A 24,589-nucleotide genomic window follows, 5' to 3' on the forward strand; every position below is an offset into this window, starting at 1 on the left:
GTAAAATGCAGCAAATCTTTTTACCAAAAGACAATGCATTGGGAGAAATACCATTCTGTCCATATATATATTCAAAGTCCTAGTATGTCCTTTAACAGGATTTGGAGGGCTGACTCTGAAATGTATAATGGAATTACAAAGGGTGAAACACAGCCAAATAAACTGAGAATAAACCAAAGTAACTGAAATGAATCAAGATAGAAGGGTCACATTTCTTGATTTCAAGATGCTATGAAGCTACATGAATTAAAACTACAGAACCAATAGAGACCAATCAATGAAACCTCAAAAATCATTCAAAAGGAATTGATGATATAAACAGGTATTATTTTTACTATTTATCATCTTTAAAATTTCAAGCTTAATTAAATTAGGCATGATGACTCCCATTGTGTTCCTAGCATTCGGGAGGCCAGATTGGGCTACACAGTGAGTTGTACATCAGCCTAGACTATTGTGTGAGACACTAGCAAACAAAAAATTAATGAATGAACAAATTACAATAAAATCACAAAATTAAAGTCTATTTGTTTAACACAATTTAAAAATGAATACTAAAAACACTACAAATAAATCATATTTTTGTACAACAAAATATTTTCTCATTAGCTTGCTACATATTTTAGATATATTTTCACTCTTGATTAATTTGGTTGGCAACAATTTTAACCTTTTTGAGCTGTCAATTTGAGAGTCAAAACCACCATTACACACACACATACCCCACACTCAACACACCCAAGACTATAGCACCCATCTTTTCAGAAATGATCTACACTGTAAAGCTTTTGTGGAAACTCAGTGATGGCTGAAGAGGTCATTCCTGTCTAACAACACTAAAGCTTCGTTTGGGGGGTGGGGAGGTCACTGTGCAACTTACCATATTCAAACAGTTTTGGAAGCACAAGAAAATGAAAAGCAAACAAATACAACCAGCCTGAAGTTTATTTTAACATTAACTATTGGGCTTGACATGAAAGTACATGCCTGTAATTCCAGCACTAAAGGAAAAGTATGGGGCAGGGAGACAGTTGAAGACCAGCCTATTAATTTGGCTATTGGTAACTGGTATATATTTGTAAAATGCAGTAAATCTTTTTACCAAAAGACCACAATGCATTGGGAGAAATATCATTTCCACTCATGAAACTCACACTAGGCCAAAAAATTCTGAAAGCAACAATAAACGTTTAATTTAGAGACTTAATTTATAAAACAACGCCAAAGAGCTGAAAGACCTAGAATTTCCCCAACTGGCCAAAAATAACAGTACCTGGTTCAAGAGCTCTAGTTTATCTCTTGAAAAAACTCTTAGAAAAGAACTACAACCACTCGGAATGCTACCCAAATGCAAAAGTACAGATTACAAGTTTTTGTTGATTAATCTACCTTTACCATCACCCTAAGCCATTTTCAGGATTCAGACTACCCACCCTGTGTCCCTGTTTGTACAGTTTGTATCCAGCAGCTTGAATAAAAAAGTCCACCTGTGAGGAACTTGCCTTCTTAAAGCAACTGGCTTCATTAAAGCCTATTTTGCATCAACTGTATGTCAGCTGTGAGCAGAAAAGCAGATATTCACTTGAAACTATAATCACTAAGATTATAATATAGTCTATGTGAGGGCTGGAGAGATGGCTCAGTGGTTAAGAGCACTGACTGCTCTTCCGAAGGTCCTGAGTTCAGATCCCAGCAACCACATGGTGGTTCACAACCATCCATAAAGAGATCTGATGCCCTCTTCTGGTGTGCCTGAAGACAGCTACAGTGTACTTAGATATAATAATAAATAAACCTTTAAAAAAAATATATAGTCTATGTGAAAAGTAAAACCAGAAACAGAAGTGAGGAGTAAGATAATAGCAGCCCAGGCTCAGGGTCACACCTTCAATTCCAGCACAGACAAAAAATACAGGAGGATCTGAGTTCAAAGATAGAGTGGTAGGCTACAGAGGGAGTCTCAGAATAGCCAGAGCTACACAGAGAAACTGTTTCACACAACTAAAAACCCAAGTATGGCAATATTTCCAAGCCATCCAGCTAGTTTCTTGTTTTTGTTGCAGAAGAAGTGAGTACTGTGCTCATATGTGTTTGTTAGATTAAACTCAGGCTGCACACAATATATAGGCAAGGGCTGGGCTGCATTCTCAGCCTTTGGTTTTTGTCACTCCAGCTTTCAGTGTCAGCTGGCTTTGAGTTTGCTACTTAGGTAGCCCAGACTAGCCTCCAACTCTTCACTTTCCTGTCTCAACTTCCTGAGTGCTGGGACCACAGGAGCGTGCCACCATACCTAAACTCAGTTTTTTGAACTGGTTTAAACTATATCAATTTGCATAGAAATTTAACCAACATATGAAATAATTATCCCTAAGGGTAAAAGCATTTACACAAGAATTGAGCATAGTAGACTGTGCTCTCAAGTGTACAGTGAAGAATACAAAGCCTGTTTTGGAAAGTGTAACAATTTATCTACCCTGAGGGCTTCAAGCCTAAATACAGAGAAACAAATGTGAAGGAAAAAAAATCCAGTACAAAATAATTTCATGTTCTGCTGGAGACCTGATACAACACTGCTTTAATCATCAGACAAAATCAAGAATGTTTCTCTGCCGGGCAGTGGTGGCACACACCTTTAATCCCAGTACTTGAGAGGCGGGCCAATTTTTAAGTTCGAGGCTAGCCTGGTCTGCAGAGTGAGTTCCAGGACAGCCAGGGTTATACAGAGAAACCCTGTCTAGAAAAACCAGGAAAAAAAAAAAAAAAAAGAATGGTTTCTCTGAAGGGTTATCATTAGCTGGACCTTGTCCCTATCTGGAGTTTAGCAGACAGGGATAAATGGTAAAGGTTTTAGACAATTAGCCAACTGGCCTAAGGATGTCCCTGAGTGATGGAGTCTGCCCACAAAGTATATGTGGTTGGGCAAGAAACATAGTGGCATAAAGAATATGTTCAATGAACACTGATTAGTGGCCAGGAAATGCATACCAAGGGCAAGAGAGCCTTGCAGATAAAGAAACATCAACCAATTGTACGGTAGAGAAATTACATGCTCTATTTCTTATGTTATCTCCAAGAGACTAGAATTAATACAGGTACAGATATTCTTGCAAAATACACTGAAAATTTAAAAAAGAAATGCATGAAGAATAGCACTAAGGCAGTAAATTATTAGAAGAATCAGAGTTTAGTATGTTGACTATTGTGGTAGATGGGCATCTAATGTTTCTAAACTGTGGTTTTAAAAAAATAGGCTATTTCTATGTAGCAAGAAAGATCAAGTACAATTCTATTTAGGAAAAAAAAACCTTTCACTTCCTTATCAGTTAAAGAGCCATATACCATTGCCTCATGAGGATTAAATGAGAGAAAAAGGTATTATATCAACTTTGTATATGTTAAATCCCCATTAAAAGTTGGATCTTATCAGCACTGGGTTGACTACAAGGTCATTAGTGAAGCTTCGAAAACAAAAACAAGGTCACACCAAGCAACCAGCCCAGGGATGGCTGGTCATGCTGATAAGGACAAGCAGTGCCTTCATAATAGCACCCAGCACAGCCAATATACATCTGACGCTCAATGCATGCTAGTCAGAGACCTCCTGATAGAGGCATCTGTCAGAACTATGAAGGGTGTTTCCCTTATTTTAATCAACACAATAAAACAAAGGTCTAAGTACTGCACCACCCCAGAGCTGCAGTACATTGAATACTTTAAAACACACTTGTCTTCTGCACTGGGTGTTCTGCAGTGATTCCAAGTTTTCTGACTTTCTGCTTTTTAGGGTCCTTTTTTTTTGTTGTGTGAGACAAGGCCTCTATGTAACCCTGGGCATTCTGGTACTATATAGACCTGGCTTGGACTTGGAACTTAGATAGATTCCCCAGCCTTTCTCCCAAGTGCTGGGATTAAAGGCATGTACCACCTATCTTCAAGGTCAGATATTCGAATACCATTGTCTCCACCCTCACTTTCCATCAGTCTTCACTAGGCTTAGAAAAAATTAGGGTGTGTAAATGTAGTTTAAAAAAAAGAAAGAAAGAAAACTGTTCAGTTACATATTAACACTCCAACATTTGTATCAGATAAAACTCCTTCAAACAGATACTAAATTATATAAGTACTTATTCATACATCATTACAAATAAATCCCTACAAATTTCTAGACAATTTTGCATTGTAATATTGAAGAGAAAGTTTAAGTCCTGTCTCAGAAAATAGTAAATCAGAAAACACAGTCACATCCTAGTGTGCAGACTCGGGATCCCTTCAAAAAGAGAAACTGTTAAAAACAAACCCCAAAGCCCATCAGGAAGGGTATGTTCAGTTTTCAATAAGGATAAGGGGGGGGCGCAAACAACGGCAAATTTTCATAATCAGGAATCAGGGAACTCAGTAGCAGTGAGCTCTTCTGCATATGATGTGATGGGTGTCCTGTTTTAGGAAAGTTCACAGTCCTATCTAGAATAAGAGAGGTAGACAGGAAAGAGGCATTTGCCAACCATGAGCTGACTGTTTACTGGCACATACTATATCCTAGAATAACTAAGGACAAGCTGAGTATCAGCCAACTGAAAAGAACTGGACACTGGACACGGAGTCAGTGCAAGCAGAACTAACAGAGTCCCAAGCTTATATACACCTGATTCTGCCCAGGTGACAAGTATGTCCCACTGTGCCACTTACCTACAGAGTTCACACTCACTGCTTCTTGCTGGTGATTTTAATAATATCATGAAAAGTTCTTTCGAGGAATTGTGTAATTTTCTAAGTCAAGCAATGAACAACCAAGGCAGAAAATACTATATACTGTCTAAATTGAAAGGTGATTATTTCTTGAGGAGTCAGGATGAGAAGGATAAGAAACACAAAGAAAATGAAACAGCAATAAGTAAAAGGAATGTCTTAATCTATACAGTAGTAACTGACCATTACAGGCTCTGTGATTAGGCGTCTTCCCCAGAATTATGAATAAGCATTATAATATTGCTCTCTTCAAATTAAAACAGCCCTAGAAAGGCTGGAAAGTTGTAAAGATGCAGGGTAAAGGTAGTTGTACACACTAATTGGTCCATTCGGTTTCATCACCTTTCCTATCCTCCTGAACATGAAATCCAGTAACAGTTACTTCCCAAAACTGCTTTGAGTATTAACATTAGGGAAAGGGACATAAAGCTGATGTGGAAAGTATAGCACATTATTCCAACAGCTGACCCAGAGTGCTGTGACTACTAACACGCTGTGCTCAGGGACCTGCAACAGTAGTTGTGTATTCAGTCAAATCACAATTTAAATTTTTTTTTTAAAGTGCATGTTCCACCTGCATGTATGACTATGCACCACGTACATACATGCCTGGTATCTATGGATGTCAGAAAGTTTCTGACCCTCCGGAACTGAAGTTACAGATGGTTATAAGTTAATATGTGAGTTGAAACTGGGTCCTCTGCAAAAGCAATTTTTGCTGTTTGTTTGTTTTTTGAGACAGGGTTTCTCTGTGTGGCCCTGGCTGTCCTCGAACTCAGAATTACGCCTGCCTCTGCCTCCCAAGTGCTGGGGTTAATTAAAGGCATGTGCCACCACCGTCCAGCCCAGTCTTTGCTCTTAACCACCAAGCCATCTCTCCTGCCCCTTACATATTCGCTCCTAAGCATTTTCTAAACTCATTTACAGACTCACAGAAAATTCCAAATACACTGTGGTCCCATGTAACCATTATCTTTCAGGTTCTATATAATACACACCTTAATTATAACAGTGTCAGAACCAATAAAATACCAACAGCATAGGCATACTTAAGGAGTTCAAAGTCAATTCTTATGCTTTATTATTTTCAAAATGACTGATTTTTTAAAAAGATTTTTGATTCGGAATAATCATGAGACATAATGATGTTATACAGGTATACAATGTACAAATGACCTAATCACTCTAACAATTCAAATTCCTAAAATAACAATTCTTTGTGCTGAGAAATTAACCCTTCCCTTTTTGTTCTGAGTAACTAACGACTGTGCCAGCCTACTCACACCAAGCTTCATTTGGGGATGTTATCATGCCTCTCAGTTCTAGCTACCATGTCACTTAACACACTCACACAATGCAACATATGACATCAAAACATATTCCACAGTATGGAGTCTTTTAAGATCAGTGGTTTTAGTCAGGCAGTGGTGGCGCATGTCTTCCTTGAATGCCAGCTCTTGAGGCAGAAGGCGGATAGATATCTGCATTGTGTCTAATGTTTAACTTAGAAATTGGATTCCTCAATTGTTAAGAGCTCATATTGCTTTTGTAGAGGACCAGAGTTTGGCTCACAGCACCCACAAAATGAGCAGCACATGACAAGGTACCAGAGGATCCAATGCCCTCTTTAGTTTCTGTGGGTACTTGCACTCACATAATTATTTTTTTCTTTTTAATTTAAAATCTTTTTAAAACTTAGATGTGACCTAAAATAAAATAAAAAAGGTAAAAAGTCAATAGTGGCAGCACACTACTTTACTCCCAGCACTCAGAGGCACGTAAAGATCAAGGCCAGCCTGGTCTACAGAGCTACCTCTAGGAAACAGAAACCCTGTCCTGGAAAAACAAACAAATACAAATTAAGTTAACCTGAATTTCATTAAAAAAAAAAAAAAAGGCTGGATAAATTTTGGCTTTGGATTAAGAAAGACCTGACAATTTTGATGGCCCTAAACATCTTTCTACCATTCTGTACCATGCATTTGTGATGCAGCATTCTCAGAATTTTGATTATAAAATCAAACTATTCTGAAAAACACCAAAAATGTTTTATGCTTCACATATCCAATATTAAGCTAAGATATATCAAACTAAGTACATCTACCTGGTTAGAGCAAATTAGCTTTTGTCTGTAATAAGTGGTAAAAATTAATGTACATCAAAAAATTTTAGGATAAACTTATGATATTATCCTCAACCTCAAGTATTTGATTTCTATGCCTAGTTTAGATACCTCTATGCTCTGAGGTCCTAAGTAGGAAAAGCTAGCCAGCAGAACCCATTGAGAAGTTCTGGGTCCTATTCACAGTTGCTTAATGAAGACTCGGGATTAAGATCCAGCAATGTGTTTAATTAAACAAATCTTACAGGTGTTTCCATAGGCTAAGGTATAAGAACCATGAACCTTCACAAATTCAGAATAAACACTCAGTTTTCTTGCACACAAATCTGTTCTTCAGCGGAGGATATGAGTAAGGTGTTGATAAAAAAAAATCTTAGTTCTTCTAGAATACAATCTAAAACAAAATAGATTTTCACTTTACCCTTACAAATAAGGAATTTGTAAACATTAAATGTTCACAAAACTTTCGGAAGATCCAACAAGCAGCTGAAAGAGTCAGGTGCAGATATTTGCACCCAACCAATGGACAGAAGCAGCTGACCCCTGCTGTTGAATTAGGGAAGGCTGAATGAAGCTGAGGGCGACCCTGTAGAAGGACCAGCAGTCTCAATTAAGCTGGACCCCTGGGATCTCTCAAATGGACCACCAACCAGGCACGAGGTCCCCAACACACATACAATAGAGGACTGTGGGGTCTGTGTTCAGAGATGATGCACCTAACCCTTAAGAGACTGGAGGCCCCAGAAGTTTAGAGGTCAGGTGGGGGTGGGGTAGGGACATCCATATGCAGACAGGGGACAAGGAAGAGGAATGAGATGTGTAAAAGTCAGAGGGTGGACAGGGGTTGGAGGGGTGGAGAATAAAATATGGAGTGTATAAAAATAACTTTTACAAAATGCATCCAAAGAGAGCTATATCAAAGCTTTGAAATCTTTCACACATCTTTACCTTCCCATTCCCATACGCTACCACTTTAAGGTATTATTATTACTATTATTATCATTTCTCATTATGGATGGTTGTGAGCCACCATGTGGTTGCTGGCATTTGAATTTGTGACCTCTGGAAGAGCAGTGCTCTTAACTGTTGAGCCATCTCACCAGCCCCCTATTTTATCACTCTTAACAAAACCTCATATTGCTACATAGCACTGGGAGAAATAAATGTACTCAAGTATTTGTGGTCCAGTAACTAAATTCCTCAAAAACATTTCAGCTGGTGACAATGAGAGTGTTTCTATTTTTGTTTAGTATTTAAATAGGTTCTCGTGCCCCCCCTTCTTTTGGAGACAGAGTTTCTCTGTGCAGCTCTTGACTGTCCTGGAACTCGGAGATCAGCCTGCCTCTGCCTCCCAAGTACTGGAATGAAACATGCAGCACCACTGCCACCACTGCCTGGCTAGTTTCTTTACTCATTTTCTTTACTCATACAGTAAAAACTATTGGGCTGTGGAAGGGGCTCAGCTCTGATTAACACTAGATGCTCTTCCGAAGGCCCTAAGTTTCACTCACCTAATGACTGGCCAATCATATTACCACATGTGTTAGCAGTGACTCAAGAATTGGTCAAAAAAAAAAAAAAAAAAAAAAAAAAAAACAACCCTGAATATTGCAGCCAGTCAGTATAAACAGCACCCTTCTCCTTACAGGCTATATATAGACCACTAAAGGGGGTCTGGATTTGAGGGCTTAAAGTAGCTTGAGTCAAGAGTTTGACTTCTTGCCATATTGTATTTTTTTAGTACCTGTGGTAGCAAACAGAGTTTTCATAAAAGAGAAGAGCTAGCAAACCTCACACTATACATGCAACATCTGAGCTGTTCTTAGAAAGCAGTCACCAAGTTTGTTCTCTCTATGACTAACCACATTTTAAGATTCATCATGCTGAAGAAACAAGCATTCCCTTAATCTGTGTCTTTCCAAAGGCCACTAAAATTTTTAGCTCTTTAATTGTATAGAAACTGAGTCAAGTTTTAACTAAGATGCTTTTTTTTTTACATATCCCTGTATACCTTCCACTGTTGTCCAACCACAAAACAGATATTGTAAACTGGCTAAGAGGAAAAGAGAAAGCAGTATCTAACCCTGTTTAAAATTTTCACCCGTTTATCTTATGAGTCCAACTCTCAATTCTGAGTATATCCACAACTGCCATAATTTAATTTATTGGATTCATTTTTGCCACTATAATGTCAATCACTGCATGAAATGAAAATTTATAAATGAAGTGAATAATGTGTCAAAAATTCAACAGAACTCCACATTACTCAACACAATAGTAAACAAAGGGTACAAAGATGAGACCACCTACACTATGTAGGAGGTATAACATCAAGTTATAGACATAGTACAAGCGCAGAACGGGACAGAGGGCTTCCAACACTGGTCAGTGCTCTCTGACCATCTGTAAGCTGCATTAGGTGCCAGTTTACAAACAAGCAATCTGCCTCTTCAAAACTGGTTTATCCCATACAATCAACCCCTGGCTTCATTTCCAGACTTCTGGCCTCTAAAACCACCACCTGGGCTACTAAGATAATACTTATGACAGTTGATATTCAAGTGTGCCACAAAGCACAACTAAAAAAGCACCCCAGAAACTACGTTAAATGCACTTCTTACTCCCTGTCCCCAAGACTTTAATCTTACATTTAAGTTTCGGTATTTGTTTAGAAAACAAAACTAGAAAAACAGGAATAGTACTCTTAGTGGCACACTTCAGGAAGACAATGTTCACCTAACCAGTAACATTAAACACAAAAAGGAAAAGCCCTCATATATGAAAGAACATTTCCAAGAACTCAAAACTGGGGCTGGATGGGGGTGCTGTTCTAGCACATATTAGGTAATGGCTTTCGAACCCTAACAGCCAAAAGAACTACCTATTTCTCCAAGTCTTTATTTACTCTATACAACAGACATCTGTGAATCCCTATAAGTGCCAGGGTGTATTATAAACACAGGAAAACAAAACTATTAAAAAAAAAACTGTCCTCCAACAAGATGAAAAAGAGGCACACTGGCAATCAAATCAAAACACAGCTGATATAATATATGCACGACAGAATGCGTGCAAAAAGGCCCCATGGAAGGTCATCTGGAAGGACAAACACATCAGCCAGAACACACAGAAAGCAAAAACCCTTAAAGAAAACAGAAGATGGCACACATCTTTCATCCCTGGAGTCAGAGGCAGATGAATCTCTGTTTGAAGCCAGACTGTTCCAGGACAACCAGGGCTACACAAGAAACCCTGTCTTGAAACAACAACAACAACAAAACAAACAAACAAACAAACAAACAAACAAAAAACCAACAAAGAGGGAGGAGGGGAAAAGGCTGGAGAGATGGCTTGGCACCAGGGGACCCAAGTTCCGTTCCCAGCACCCACCTGGCAGCTTAAAAGTGTCTGTAACTCCAGGGGATCCAACACATTCACCACACACATGCAAAACGCCAATGCATATAAAATAAAATGGAAGGGAAGGAAAAGAAAGAAGGAAGGGAACAAAGAAAAGAGAGGAAGAATAAATACACGGATGTATGAAGTGAGACATCACAGTCCACACTCATAAAACACCAAAGGGTTTGGTATTGAACATACTCTGTTGGAATACTTGCATGCTACTTGCACGAATTCTTAAGCCAGACATAGGAAAAAGACTATACCACAAAAACCTTGAAATATTCAGGATTTAGATTTCCTCCTAAAAGCAATGCAAACCAGAAGACAATCTGAAGCAGGATTTTTTAGTGATCTGTGTGGCACCTTGGGAAACACTCTCAGAACTCAGCTTTTCAACCCATGGATTGAATGCTTTTAAGCTGGCTGTTCAAGTAGAGAAGCAGGTATATTTGCTTGTCATATATACACAAGCATGGAGACAATGAGGCAGTAGTAAAGTAGTAATAATATAGGAAGACTAATAATAGTCTCTGGGAATTCAAAGCATTTGGAGCAAACTAAAAGTATACAGGTGATGAGCTGGGATGTTGTTCAATTGCACAGCACTTGCCTAGCATGCTTGAAGCCCTATCCTAAGCACCTGAAGATTTAAAAAGAGGTAAAAGAAACAGAATGTGTAGTGGCACGGTCCTGTTGTGATCCATTAATTCAGGGAAGGAGGCTGACAAGTTTGAGTTCAATCCCAGCATGAAACAGTCTATAAAACCAATCTTACTTTAAACACAATGATAAGTCAAGGAAGAGATGGTTTCCATTTTAAACAATCATCAACTCTTATGAGCTGCCTCACACCATGCCATCATCACAGTTACCTCACTTGGCCTTTCCCTTCACTCGGTACTACATGATGCTCTGATCTTTTTTCAATCCAAGTTCTTAAAAGAGGAGTTCTCCATTTATTTACTTATTAATCGATGTCTTGAAATAGAAGTGACTGATGAGCCAGGCCAGGTATCGTAGAACATGCCAGAGACTAAAGAGTTGGGAGGCTGAGGCAAGAGAACTGTTCAAGGCTAGCCTGGGCTACCTACTGAGTGCCAGATCAACCCTGAATAGCTAAGACTCAGCTCAAAATTACAAACAAAGACTGCTAAACAAGACAAACAATGAGATGAGAATAACTTTTAATCCCATTCACATAATGTTAGAGACTCCTTCCCCTTGCCCCTCGCTGCCTTTAGCAGAGCTGACCCTAAGGTCATGAGAAAGCAGGAGAGCTAGCCCTATTCACGCCTAGGCAGCACTTGACCTGACACTGGTGGTGGTGGTGGTGGTGCTGGTGAGCCAGCTCCTGAGGACAGGAGAATGGGAGCAACATTGGGCAAGCTGGCTGGGGTAGTGCTGGAGAGCTTGCCTTGGTATTGAGGGAGCAGGGCAGTGAGCTAATGGGCTGACCAACTCCAGCTATCTTCCAGGCCCAGATCTTGGCTCTACATAATAGATTGTCTTCAGGAAAAAAAAAAAAAGGAAAAGGGAAAAGGAAGAGATGGGATTGTCTGAGGGCACTCAGATGGCCTGCAAGTAAAACAGCACTGGTAAAATAAACAAGAACTGCTCACAGCAACATGACAATAAGTAAAGATGATGGATTCCTCTCACAGAGCTTAAAACATGAAGGGAAACTAATCACCAATGAAGAACATGAGGCAGTAAACAGGAAGTTTCTGGGAAAGTTTTCCAAACAATTTCATGAAGAATCTGGAACATCAATCTGGAACACGCGCTCACTTTGTAGAAACTCAAGCCTTCAAACGTGTACACTACAAACAGGTAAAGTAGTCACTACTTTAAGGGAGCAAAGACAATCCCACCAAGGAGAAAAATAAAATAAAATAACAAAACAAAAAAAGCAGGCCAGAAAGACATCACAATGTTATCAGCTCAAGTCCAGAACTACTCTGAGCACTTAAGAAAGGAGCTGGTTCTGGTAGTTCTTTTGGTAAGCTACTGCAACTTGGAAGTTCTTCAACACATACTGAAGTGCATAATTAATGTCCCCCACACAAACAGTCTAGTAATACAGTGGTGTATGATTTCCTACCCTGATGGTCAGGAAACATCGCAAGGTATTAAATGACCTGTGTTTAGTATGTAACATACAACTAAAAAAAGTTGGGCCAAGCCGGGCAGTGGTGGCGCCCGCCTTTAATCCCAGCACTTGAGAGGCAGAGGCAGACAGATTTCTGAGTTGGAGGCCAGCCTGGTCTACATAGTTCCAGGACAGCCAGGGCTATACAGAGAAATCCTGTCTCAAAAAACCAAAGGAAAAAAAAGAGAGAGAGATAAAAGTTGGATACCCTAAGACCCCCAAAAGCCAGCTGAACTTAAAAAAAGCTAAACAGCACACATAAACTGGCAGAAACCCAAATCTCCTGACTCCAAAAGCAAGCAGCATCACCACACCTAAACAGGGAAATTTTCTGTATGTAGAGCAGCCTCTACCAGTCCAGCCCTCATTCCTCTATGCTCCTCACTACCACATTCTTCAGAGTATGTCTCTCTCTCTAGTAGAAATGATCTCAGTTTTCTGTTTCTATATTTTCTTTCCTCTCCACAGGAGTTCAAGGTCACTGAGAATAGGGACTTTGCCTATCTTTGCATCACTGTGCATGCACACAGAGCCCACACAACTGTGTACAATAAAAGCTTGGTCAAATGACCACAACTACCCAGGTAATTTATTTAAGGACACCAAGTACACATAAGTACCAACAAAACAGTAAGTTCAATGCAATAACAAAGTAATTACTCAACTTGCATTAAGAGTGATCTTGAAAACCTCCAGCTCTGAAAAGGCACATCAGCTTGAGAGGCTAGGTAAGGTTTGATCTGAACACAGGGACTTTACAGTGTTTTTATTAAAGAAAAACACTATAATGAAGCAAATGTGATTCAAGGTGCAAAACCACAGTTGTGGATTCTCAGAAAATATGGGTACGAGGCCTAGAAATCTTGCTGTCTGAAATGTACCACTGTCAGAAAGATACCCTTTAAAGAATTTCCAGCAAAGATCATAACTTTATTGTGGCTGTCCCACAAACTTCTGTAGTAATTAGCGATTTTTCAAAAGACTTCAGTTGTCAAGGTATCTTTATAAGTCCAAAGTTACAAAATGAAATGCTCTCAAACACAATTTTATACTAACAGTCACTTCTCTGACTTCTAACAATATCTATTTCTATAAAGCTAGTCATTTCTCTACAACTGTAGTAGTCAGCTTAAATTTTTTTCCTTTTTTCTACTGTCCAAAGTTTAAATAATCGGGGATTTAAAAAGACTTTCAATTCAACATTGGAATAAAATATGCAGATCAGAATGACAGGGACATGCATAAACTCTGCAGATACAAGGAATGGCCACAACAGGAGCGGTGTCGTCTGCCTTCCACATGTGCCACATAGTGAGTGTGCACACATAAAAAGAATGTTTAAAAAGTAAAAGTAGATCTGGAAACAAAAACCAAGTTCTAAACCTATAGTGATTGATCCAAAACATTTCCAATTTCTCAAGGGAGTGCAATTTAAGTAGCAACTGAAGGAAAAGATGTACCACTACTAGCAAAGAAACAATCACTGACAAGAATATACAACAGTATTCCAGTAAGTTCTATTTTAAAAGAGAATATTTCACTCAGATAAAAAACAAAGTCACAAAATCAGTTTACCACCATGTCATGAAAGTTATTCTGTCCTACACCACATGCATTTATAATGCCTTACTTTTCCTTCCCTCTTTCATTAAAAGGCTAAGACACACTACTTCAAGCTATACCTAGGAAAGGGATCATGTTTCTCTCCCACCCACCTGTCACCTTGCACATACAAAAATGTTCCTTTATCTCTACATCTTGCAAAGGGTGTTAACACCAAGGTTGAGAGGCAACCTTCCAGAGTCTGTTACTACATTAGGACTAACTTTACTATGTATCAATGACTCTGAACTAAGAAATCAACTCACATTATGGCAAAGTTCTAAAACAAATGCGCTAAGAAAAATGACTGAGAAAAATCATTTAACTGCACTCATGATGACTGAATGGTATAGGTAAAGTATGCCCCAGTCCCCAATAAAGCTCTTAGCCGACGAGGACGAGAGGCTAGAGAGATGACTCAGTGGAAGAACACTTGAAGCAGCCGGGTAGTGGTGGTGCACACCTGTAATCCCTAGCACTCTGGGAGGCAGAGGCAGGTGGATTTCTGAGTTCGAGGCCAGCCTGGTTGGTCTACAGAGTGAGTTCCAGGACAGTCAGGGCTACACAGAAAAACCGTGTCTCGGGGGAAACCACTTGAAGCTCTATCAGAGGACCAGAGTGGGGTTCCCAGGATCTAAATCTGGCAGCTAACAATCACCTGTAGCTCCAGCTGGTCCAAGCAATCTGATGCTTTGCTCACCTGCACATACATACATGCCTATACACCTAACACATTAAATAAAAATAAAAATTTCTTAAAAAATCAGCTAAAGATTAGAGAATGGGAAAAAATGGTTAGGAAAGAAATTATAGACTAGAGAAGGCCAGAGTTAATGGCACATAACCTATTATACCAGAACTATCAAGACTAACAAGGGATGAAGCCAGGAGTTCAAAGCCAGCCTAAGTTAAGCTATATAGTCAGTTACAGGCAATTCAGGACCCTAGGTCAAAAAAAACTTCAGACCCTACATCTATGTGTTATTATCTCTAAAATACAAACCTGAGCCCAGTAGGATCATTCATAAATAATGAAGGAACAAATATATAAAGATCTCTTCTGCTCTCAGACAATCCCACTAGATAAATGTCTACTCCTATTTCCTTGGGACTTTTTTTTTTTGACTGTCCTTTTCACTCTGCTCCATGCTACTCCAAAGTCCCTATTCTAAAATAATTCACAGTTCTAACTGCAGATTTAAAACTACTACTGCACACACCAGAGAGACGGCTCATCAGTGGGTTAAGAGCACTCAGTGCTCTTCCAGAGATCATGAGTTCAATTCCCAGCAACCACATGGTGGTTCATAACTGTATGTAATGGGATATGATGCCCTCTTCTGGTGTGTCTGGAGACAGCTACAGTGTACTCATATAAATAAAATAAATCTTAAGGGGGGTGTGGCCTGGAGAGATGGCTCTGCGGTTAATAGCACTGACTGCTCTTCCACAGGTCATTGAGTTCAAATCCCAGCAACCACATGGTGACTCACAACCATCTGTAATGAGATCTGATGCCCTCTTCTGGTGTGTCTTAAGACAGCTACAGTGTACTTAAGTATAAAACATAAATCTTTAAAAAAATACTACTGCACATTCTAATAGAAGTAAAAAGCTAGCAGCTGATTTTCTAGAAATCAGTTTTTCTTTTCCAAAAGAAATTAGGGGAAGGGGTCCTTCAAATTAATTCCCAAGCCAGACTATTCTAATCCCACTTTATACAACCTCTGGCAGTCTTTACAGCTTGGACTAGTTACCCGAGGACATGCTCTACCACCATTTTAACACACACCCCCCCTTCGATAGCACCTTTCACATCCTAGGAATTTATAAATCTTTTTTAGATGATGGGCATTATTTTCCTACTTAAATTGAGGACCATCAACGCTATCCACAAAGGGTAAATAGCTGTGTTCTACTGGACTATCACTAATTTAAAACTGTTTTCCTGGATTGACTGGTTGATGCCAGCAGCAATAAAGGCAAGGGTAATCAACAACTCTACTATAACTTCTGGCCAGCCAACCAGTTAAGGCTGTTTAAACACTAGCTTAAAGCAACAAAACTATGTGTATCAGCAAACTCACTATTTCAAAATTGCCAATTTTCATCTATTACCCACCCACCCAACAATCCTATCCGTCAGGCTGGCTTGAAGTTCCTATAGCCCTGACGTTATGCCCACTGCTGCAAAAACAAAGCAAAAAACCAAATTAAGTTTTTTCCACTGCTGGACTGACGGCCGGGCAGTAGTGGTGCAGGCCTTTAATCCCAGCACTTGGGAGGCAGAAGCAGGTGGATTTCTCGAGTTCAAGGCCAGCCTTGTCTACGGAGTGAGTTCCAGGACAGCCAGGGCTACACAGAGAAACCCTGTCTGGAAAAACCAAAAGTGTCTTTTCCACTGTCACAAGAGAGAAAGGGGCAAATTCCTATGAAATTTTGGAGGTATAAAACTATTTAAGCCTTCCCCAACACACCCCCACATATGCAGCAAAGTGAAGTTTGGTCTTCATGTGGTCCCGTAACAATCTGGAACGGGGGCTGTCTCTGACTCAGTTGCCTGCAGTGGGATCCCTTCCCCTCCCTGGACTGCCTGGTTGGACTTAAGAAGGTGTTTAGTCCTAACTAGATGGGGGTTGGGATGGCTTCCTTGTCTCTGAGAAGGGAAGGGGGTAACTGGGAGGGAATTGTAAAGGCAGGAATGGGAAGAGAGCAGGGATGAGACTGGGATGTAATGTGAACAAAAAAAATTTATGGAAATAAAATCAGTTTTTAAAACTCAAAATAAATGTACTTAGAAAAATTTACTTAGAAAACGGTTCAAGAAAAAATACTGTACTAGCCAATATCCCTGAAAAATTAAGTGAAGGAATGCACTGGCTAGGAGAGCATTAACACTAGTCATGTTCACTTCTTCACATGAAACCAGTGAGCTACACAGAACATAAAGTGCCACTTGCATTCCACTTATAATGCCACTTCTGAACAGACTTAAAACACTAAGTATTGGTAACAACCAAACCCAAGTGGCTGGTAAAGGTCTCCCACCTGCATATGTGTTCAAAGCCTACTGACTCTACTGCATAAAGCCCTGAATGGTACTTCATTTTTCTGAATGAACAGACTCTGTTCATATTCTGGCACAGCAATGTATCCATTTAAAGTTTCACTGTTATCATCTGTGGCTCTGAAAACGTTAAACAAAATCTTAAATTAACACCTTTCACATGCTTCCAAAAAGTTGGCGAATCAGGCTTTTCAATAAAAGTCAAAAAGCATTTCAAATGAGATAATTATTCCCAGCAATACATGAGAAGAAACTTTTGAATCCAGCTGAAGTTTCTCTTCCTTCATCAGCAAGGTTCTCAAGTTCTTACTAGTTTCCTGGTCAATTCCTTGAATATCAACTACACTAACACTCAAAGTAAAACCACAATAAAGAGCTTTGGCCTCAGCAGGATTCTACATGTAAAAAACATTACTCATAAATAGTATATAGTTACTATTGATTTAAAGTAAAATACATTTCTAAACTTTCACGCTGTGTGATAGAATCTCCCATTTTAGACAGCAGAACAAATCCTAAGAAATGGGTTTTCCATTGAACTAAACCTATCTATTATGATACAAAAAAACTGATGTGAGTTTACTTGGGTTGGGAGAAAAGATCCTACTAGTTGGGCACGGTGAGGCTGATCTACATCCCAGCACCCAGGAGGCTGGTAACAGGATTGCAGTTCCAGATAAGCTCTAAATATAGTGAAATGCTATCTACTTACAGAGAAATAAATTTCAGTTCTTGAGTTTTGATTCAAAGGTCCCATTTCTTAAGAGTTAGTGAAAATTCACAAAATTCCCCAATAACAGGAGCAATTCATTCCACTTGCAGCTGAGCCTTCTTAATCCCAGATGTAAATTAGCAACTAGACTCTGATAGGACTCCTCACTCAGAACATCAGGTGGAACTAGTTAGTGACAATGGGATGCTGCCAATTCAACAGCAAGCACCTGCTGAAATGAACCATGTAGGCAGCAACCTGGAGTCTAATGAGTCCTAAGCTAACTCCCTTTCATAGGTGCTCTAAGGACAGTCCCCTTAAACAGGAGCAAGAATGCTATAATGTAACTCTTCGCAAGAGACATTCCAAGTAAAAGTTAAACACCTGCCAGACTACAAAATCAGTTTTAATGTTACCTCTACAAATAGTTCCGACTCATTTGCTACCACACGGAGTTAACCACTCTCACCTTAATATAAAAGAATCCCTTTCAATGTTTTAACACAAGGCCATTAACACAAACTTCAAGTCTATTCACCTCAATACCTCACACACTTGACCATTCTGCACAAGCTGTAACACAAGCACATTCTGTAACAAAAGACAGATCAGCAGGCCCCTACCGGACAAATGCACTTTTCCAATCCTCCAGTATATACCTTCAAGTGCAAAAAAGATATTTGCAACCCTAGACAGACAAAAGGCACAACCCAGTCTTATACTACCATACCACCATTAAACTCAGGAATAAACTAATTCAGGACAAATTAAAACCACTCTGCACGCGGCAAGTATAACGTTCTACAATCCATATCACTATCCCTTTCCTTTCTCCCCGTGGGAGCCAATAGCAACAAGCCAAAGGATGCAAATGTCAAATAAATCCAGTGTCTGTCTGAAACAAGACGAAAACCTGGGGAAAATCCCTCCCATAAATCCTGTATTTTAGCACCGAGGCATTGGACGCAACTTGAAATGGCACACAACCCGAACCACATCGCCCATCTCCAAATGCTTAAGGAAAAAAAGAAGGGTCGTAATCAACAAGTTGGCAAGAGGGCGATCAATAATAATGAAAGTACGACTCACTCCCCTCTCCTCCGCGCAATAAAGAAAGCCAAAACAAGTCTTTCAACAACAAAAGCTAACACACGTCTTCCAGTACCTGGTGGAGGTGCCTTTCCGCACATCGCAGATGCTGCATTTAAAGGCTTCGGCGCTGTTCCTAAAGGTGCAGACACTACAATCCCAAAAGCCTTCGTCTGCGGCAGGTTTCGCTTGTCTTTTTGGCCTTCCCAGGAGTGGAGAACCGAGAAGAGAATAGAGAAGAGAAAACAGACGCTGGTAAGCCGTCGTCAATTCACAGGAATCCGACGCTGGAAACTTCTCGCGGCGACCACCCATCTACCCGACTGGCGGGCACCGCGGCGAGAGGCCGACGGGCAGCGCGGAGCCGGGCGCCCCCTCCGGCTCCGGGCACCGAGCGCCTAGCGGCGGCGACGGCTCACGCGGGGCCGCGCCGAGCGCAGGAAGCGGGCCGACTCGTGGGCGCGAGAGCGGGGAGGCGGGGGCGCGGCGCGGGCCGCGGGCCGGATCCCGAAAGCGGCGGGCAGCCGGGACGGCCGGGCGGCGGCGCGGAGGGGGCCGGCGCCGCGCGCTGCCCGCCCCTGCTCGCGCCCTCCCGCCCGCCCCACCTGGTTAAATCTCCCTTTGTCTGGGCGGAGCGGCGACGGCGGAGGGCGGCTGAGGAGGAGCCGCCATGGCTGCGGCGCGCACGGCCGCCGGCCCGAGAGGAGCGACACCGCCTCCCTCCGCCCCCGGGTCTCCATCTTAGCGCGCCTCCCCCGCGCGGCCGCTCTGGCCTAGTCGCCGGTGTCCCCGCCCGCCGCGGCCGCCCTCCCCTTCCGCCCCTTCGGCGCCCGGCAGGTACCTGGTCGGGCTCTTCTTGTCGCCCATGGTCATGGACGGGCTGGCCCCCGGCGCCCCACAGCTGCGCGCGCCGCCGCTCAGAGGAGAAGCGCGGTCCGCAGCGTCGCGGAGCGGCCCCCGCCCTCCCGCGCCGCCCGCCCGCCCTCCGCCGCTGGGCTCGAGCTCCAGCCGCCGCCGCCGCCGCCGCTGCCGCCGCCAGTCTCCGGACGAGACTAGTCCCCGCCAGCGCCGCCTCCGCCGAGTGACTGACGAGGGGCGGGGCCGGGCGCCGCGCGTCATGCACCGGACAACCAATAAGGGGACGACGACCGGCGCCGCGGGGGCGGGGCGTAGCGCGCGGGAGGGCGGGGCGCCGCGGGGGGGCGGGGCGGCCGGCGTGCGTGCCCGGGAGTGTGTGTGCGCGCGGGGGGCGCGCGTGCCTGCCGGTGGCCCCCGCGGCCCCGGCGCGTCTGAGCGTGCGAGCCCGGCGGGGAGCACGTGGCTGTACCCGCGGGCCCCCGTGGCTCTGTCGCGGCCCCCACCCGCCGCCTAACCCTGTGCGGCCGCTGCTGGGACTCTGGCCCCGCAGCCGCTCCGCTGAAGTAGTTCCGCGCAGTTTGCGCGCGCCGCGGGGGGCTGCGCCTCGAGGCCCGCGTCTCCCGCACTGGCGCTTCTGCCACGAGGGGCTTTGTGGCCGCCTTCCCCAAGCGGCCCTCTCCGGCGACAGCCAGACCTGCCTCCTCCTGGGCTGGGGCGCCGGAGGGAACTCTGGAGAGGGTGTGGCGCAGCCTGGGGCCCCCACAGCCGAAATAGGGCGTTTCCCCGGGGAAGTTGCTGTTCAGATCCAGGCGACCACATGCCTGCTTTCCAACCTCTTGTCGCGGCTCCTGCCTCTGCTAAATAGGGCTCTTAACGCTCTTCCCAGGGAGGGCATCCTGGATGAAAAGCACGCTAACCTGTACCCCGCACTTAGGAAGTGCCAGGGCCGGACTCTGTTCCCTCCGGCGTCTGGAATTGGGAGATGATACCCCTCACTTTCTGCCCTGCTCCCTGCGTGCTCTTGCCACTGGATTTTGTGACTCAGGGCCTTCGACCCCCAGGCACTGACAAGGAACCCTGGGGGCAATGTCTGAAGATTAAAGGAAGCCCCCGGAGGGGAGTGGAACAGAACCAATAGTGATGCTAAAAGATGGGGGCAGGGATTGGGTGTAGGGGGGACAGAGAAGAGCAAGCTCTGTTTGACAAGCAAACTCAAAGTAGGTTCTTATCAGGACTGGCTCTTGGGAGAAGAGCAAAGCTGGAGACTCACTGAAGGTACTGGAGGGCGGGAAGCAGGAAGTCCCAGGATCTGAAGGGAGAGAATAAAAGAGGGAGGCACTGTGACTAAGATAAGCTTGATCTGCACTAGATGTCCTCCAGTCTGGCACACCCAGAAGGGCCAGCTTCACTGTTCGGCAAGGGTAAGCAACCTCCCAGACCTGGGCCACTTACTCCTTTGGAATGAAGGAGGGAGTCCCAGGGGCAAAGAGGCCAGAGATAGCCAAGGAATGTGCATGTCAAGGCATGGCCCTAGGCCAGCAGCCTTGGCCCCTAGGGTCGGCCTGGCTTACTTCCAGCATTCTGCCCCCGGTGTATTTAAAAAAAAATCTCTTTGGAGGGAGAGAGGCAGAGAACCACTGAAGGGCTGCTGCTCAGCTCCTTCCTAGCAAGCAGGAGATCCTGGGTTTGATTCCCAAGCACTGGGTAAACACACAAAGACTAAGTAAAAAGAATAAATTGTCTCCCTGGAAACCCCATCAAGAGAGAGTAGATGGGATCCACTGGGTCTTTGGAAGAAGACTGGCTTTATTTTTTATGTAGAAGTAAAGCACAAAGCTCGGTCTTGCACCTCTGTGCAGATGGTCATGCCTTGAATACACCTTTAGGTGAGGGTGTCCTTTTCAATGTCCCTGTGCAGCCCAGCCCCCACCGGAGGCAATCACTCCACTTCAACTTTGGTCAGCCAATGTCAGTTTTGTCTCTTCATGAGCTATCCCTAGGGTCATGTGGTATGCCTGGGTGGATCTTTTTTCCTCCCTGTGGTGGAGATGGAATCTCGGCCTTATGGTAAGCAAGCACTACCACTGACTGAGTTACAGCTCAGCCCCTGGCTGGCACTTCTGAAGAGGCAGAGAATCTTTGATAGTCTCCCATTCTGTTGCCTGAATCCAAGTTCACACCCCTTTCTTTGCTTAATCTTGACGCATCCCATTTCAACGAGACCATCCTTTATCTGTATGATGCCTTTTCCAGGATATCTGTTTTGTGCATTTGTCTGGCGTTAGCTTTTTCAAAAGATCTCATTTCTAGGAACTTACCAAGAGAGCGCAGATTCTTATTCGGCTGCTGTTTCGGGATTCTTATTCAGTTGTGGGAAAGGAGATTCTGTCAGGAATGTCCTTCTAGGTCCAGGGACACCCTACCCCTAAATTTTGGCTCACACTCCATGGCATGAGCTTCGTAGCCTGCAGTTCTCCTTCTCACACTGCAGGTGAGAGGTGACAGCCCTCCCGGTCGGGGTCGGTCCCCTGGGTTCTATCTTGAACTTTTGCTCAAGAAAGAAAAGAGGGCAAGCTTGGTGCAGCCCCACTTCAGTCCCAGCACCCAGCAGTAGAGGCATGTGGATCTCTGGATTAGAGGCTAGTCTGACCTAGATAGTGAGATGGAAGCCAGCCAGGGCTGAATAGACCACATCTCAGATGGATGGATGGATGGATGGATGGATGGATGGATGGACGGACAGACAGACATAAAGTGGGTGGAGAGAGAAAGAACAAACACTGATGTGTGCCAAAGGAAGGGTCTGGAAAGTTGTCAGGGCAGCTTGTTCTCATATTAAGACTTGATACTGCTACCCTCAAGCTGGGCTAGCCTGAATACTCAGGCTGAAGCTTCGAACCTGAAAACACCCAATAAAGACACGAAGAACAAGTGGGAGACGTAAGCCTGTCTCCAAGGACCTCCAGGCTTGCCCCAGGTCCTCCCATAGCACCCTAAGGCTGAGTCTCCAGTGACAGCCTAAGCTGAGGTTTACAGCAAACTGAGGACATTGAAGGCTGACCGTGAGCATGCTTCCCTATTCCTGAGGAAAGTACCGCCGGCGGATGGTTCTTAGAAGAACTATTTTTTAAAGATACATTTATTTTAGGTGGATGGGTACCTTGCCTGCATGTATGCATGTCCACCAGATGATTGCCTGGTGCCCACAGAGACACTGATCTTCTGAACCTGGGGTGAAACATGGCCGGTGCTGGGATCTGAACCCCGGTCCTCTGGAAGAGAGCAGCCAGCGCTCCTAGCCACTGAGCCTTCTCTCCAGCCCCATGAAGAACTATTTTTTTTTAATTTGAGATGATTTTCTTGACTTTTTTTTCTTCTCTTAGATGATTAACTCCTTTCAGTATCCCTTCTTTGTTGTTTTGTCTTTGTTGGGGGGGGGGTCTGTTTTTCAGATAGGATCTCATGTAGCTGAGGTTGGCCTAGAACTCGTGGACCTCCTAACACCACCTCCCAACTGATTAACTCCTTTCAGTATCCCTTCTTTGTTGTTTTGTCTTTGTTGGGGGAGGGGTCTGTTTTTCAGATAGGATCTCATGTAGCTGAGGTTGGCCTAGAACTCGTGGACCTCCTAACACCACCTCCCAACTGCAAGATCACAGATGTGTGCCCCACTCCTGCTTATCCCGACTTTAATTTTGTTTTGTTTGAGACAGGGATTCTCTGTGTAGCCCTAGCTGTCCTGGAACTTACTCTGAAGACTAGGCTGGCCTCGAACTCAGAAGTCCGCCAGCCTCTGCATCCCAAGTGCTGAGATTAAAGACATGTGCCACTACTGCCCAGGTTATACTTTAATAGACTAATGGCTATAGTGTTTGGTAGTAAATTTTCTTTAAATACATTCAGGTGGCCGCCAGTTTTTGTTTTTGTTTTGTTTTTGTTTGTTTGTTTGTTTGTTTTGGTTTTTGGTTTTTCAAGATAGGGTTTCTCTGTATAGCTCCGACTGTCCTGAAACTCACTCTGTAGACCAGGCTGGCCTCGAACTCAGAAATCCACCTGCCTAGCCTCCCAAGTGCTGGGATTAAAGGCGTGCACCACCACCGCTGGGCTGTGGCCACCAGTTCTAATGCTAGTTTACTTTCCTAACTCTCCCCAGTAATCTCATCCTTGAAGGCGTTAAGGCACTGAGATCTCAATGGCTTTAATGAACCTTTCAGAGCCAGTGTGATTGAAGGGAAGAAGAGGAGAAAAAAAAAAACAACCCAGTATCAACAGGTGACTGGAAAAGCCAGTGGAGAAGGGCAGAGACCTAGGAAGGTTAAGATTTCAATCGTAATGGCTAACAATTAATGCCCTACTTAGTACAGAATGTTTCTTTAGGGAGTTAGAGAAAAGTGTTTCTTGGAGGGACCAACGAGCCATCTAGAGTGTCTCAGGAACTGAGAAGAACCCACCAGGATTCCCTGGACCCAGGGCGTGTGGGGATATCGTTGAGCACATCTAAAGGATCATGCTGGAGGCAGTACCAGCTTCTACAGCAGAAGCAGAAGCCCAAGCCAGAGGCAGGTGGAGTGTCCCTGACCATCTGTCCTGAAGCTTACTCAGAGTCTGCAGTGTCACCTGTGTGAGTGCTGTCAGAAGGACCTTTCATTAACCTGTGCCTCGCACAGCAGGAAAAGCCAGAAGTCACAATGGAGCTGGTGCTAAGAACTGCAAGCATGTAGCACGCACACACATTCACATACCCGGTTTTAGAAAGCAAAACAACAGCAACCCAAAACTCTGCTGAGTTGCATGGCACGCAATTTACTAAAACGCAATCAGGCTAGGTATGACGGTATA

The 24,589-nt window shown here is 43.4% G+C and overlaps 1 protein-coding gene across 1 annotated transcript in view; it reads right to left on the bottom strand.

Annotated features, from left to right (window-relative positions):
* The window catches only part of Rybp (RING1 and YY1 binding protein), a 57,758-nt gene extending 37,889 nt beyond the window's left edge, over positions 1–19,869 (bottom strand). The window contains exons 1-2 of the mRNA XM_052174435.1: positions 19,734–19,869; positions 18,969–19,094 (exon numbers count right to left, since the gene is read on the bottom strand). Of these exons, the coding sequence (XP_052030395.1) occupies positions 18,969–19,094; positions 19,734–19,765 (158 nt within the window). The 5' untranslated portion in view covers positions 19,766–19,869. The remainder of the gene's footprint in view (positions 1–18,968; positions 19,095–19,733) is intronic.
* Positions 19,870–24,589: the final 4,720 nt, after the last annotated feature.

The sequence above is a fragment of the Apodemus sylvaticus genome, chromosome 2 (assembly GCF_947179515.1).
Source record: "Apodemus sylvaticus chromosome 2, mApoSyl1.1, whole genome shotgun sequence".
NCBI classification, from domain to species: Eukaryota; Metazoa; Chordata; class Mammalia; order Rodentia; family Muridae; genus Apodemus; species Apodemus sylvaticus.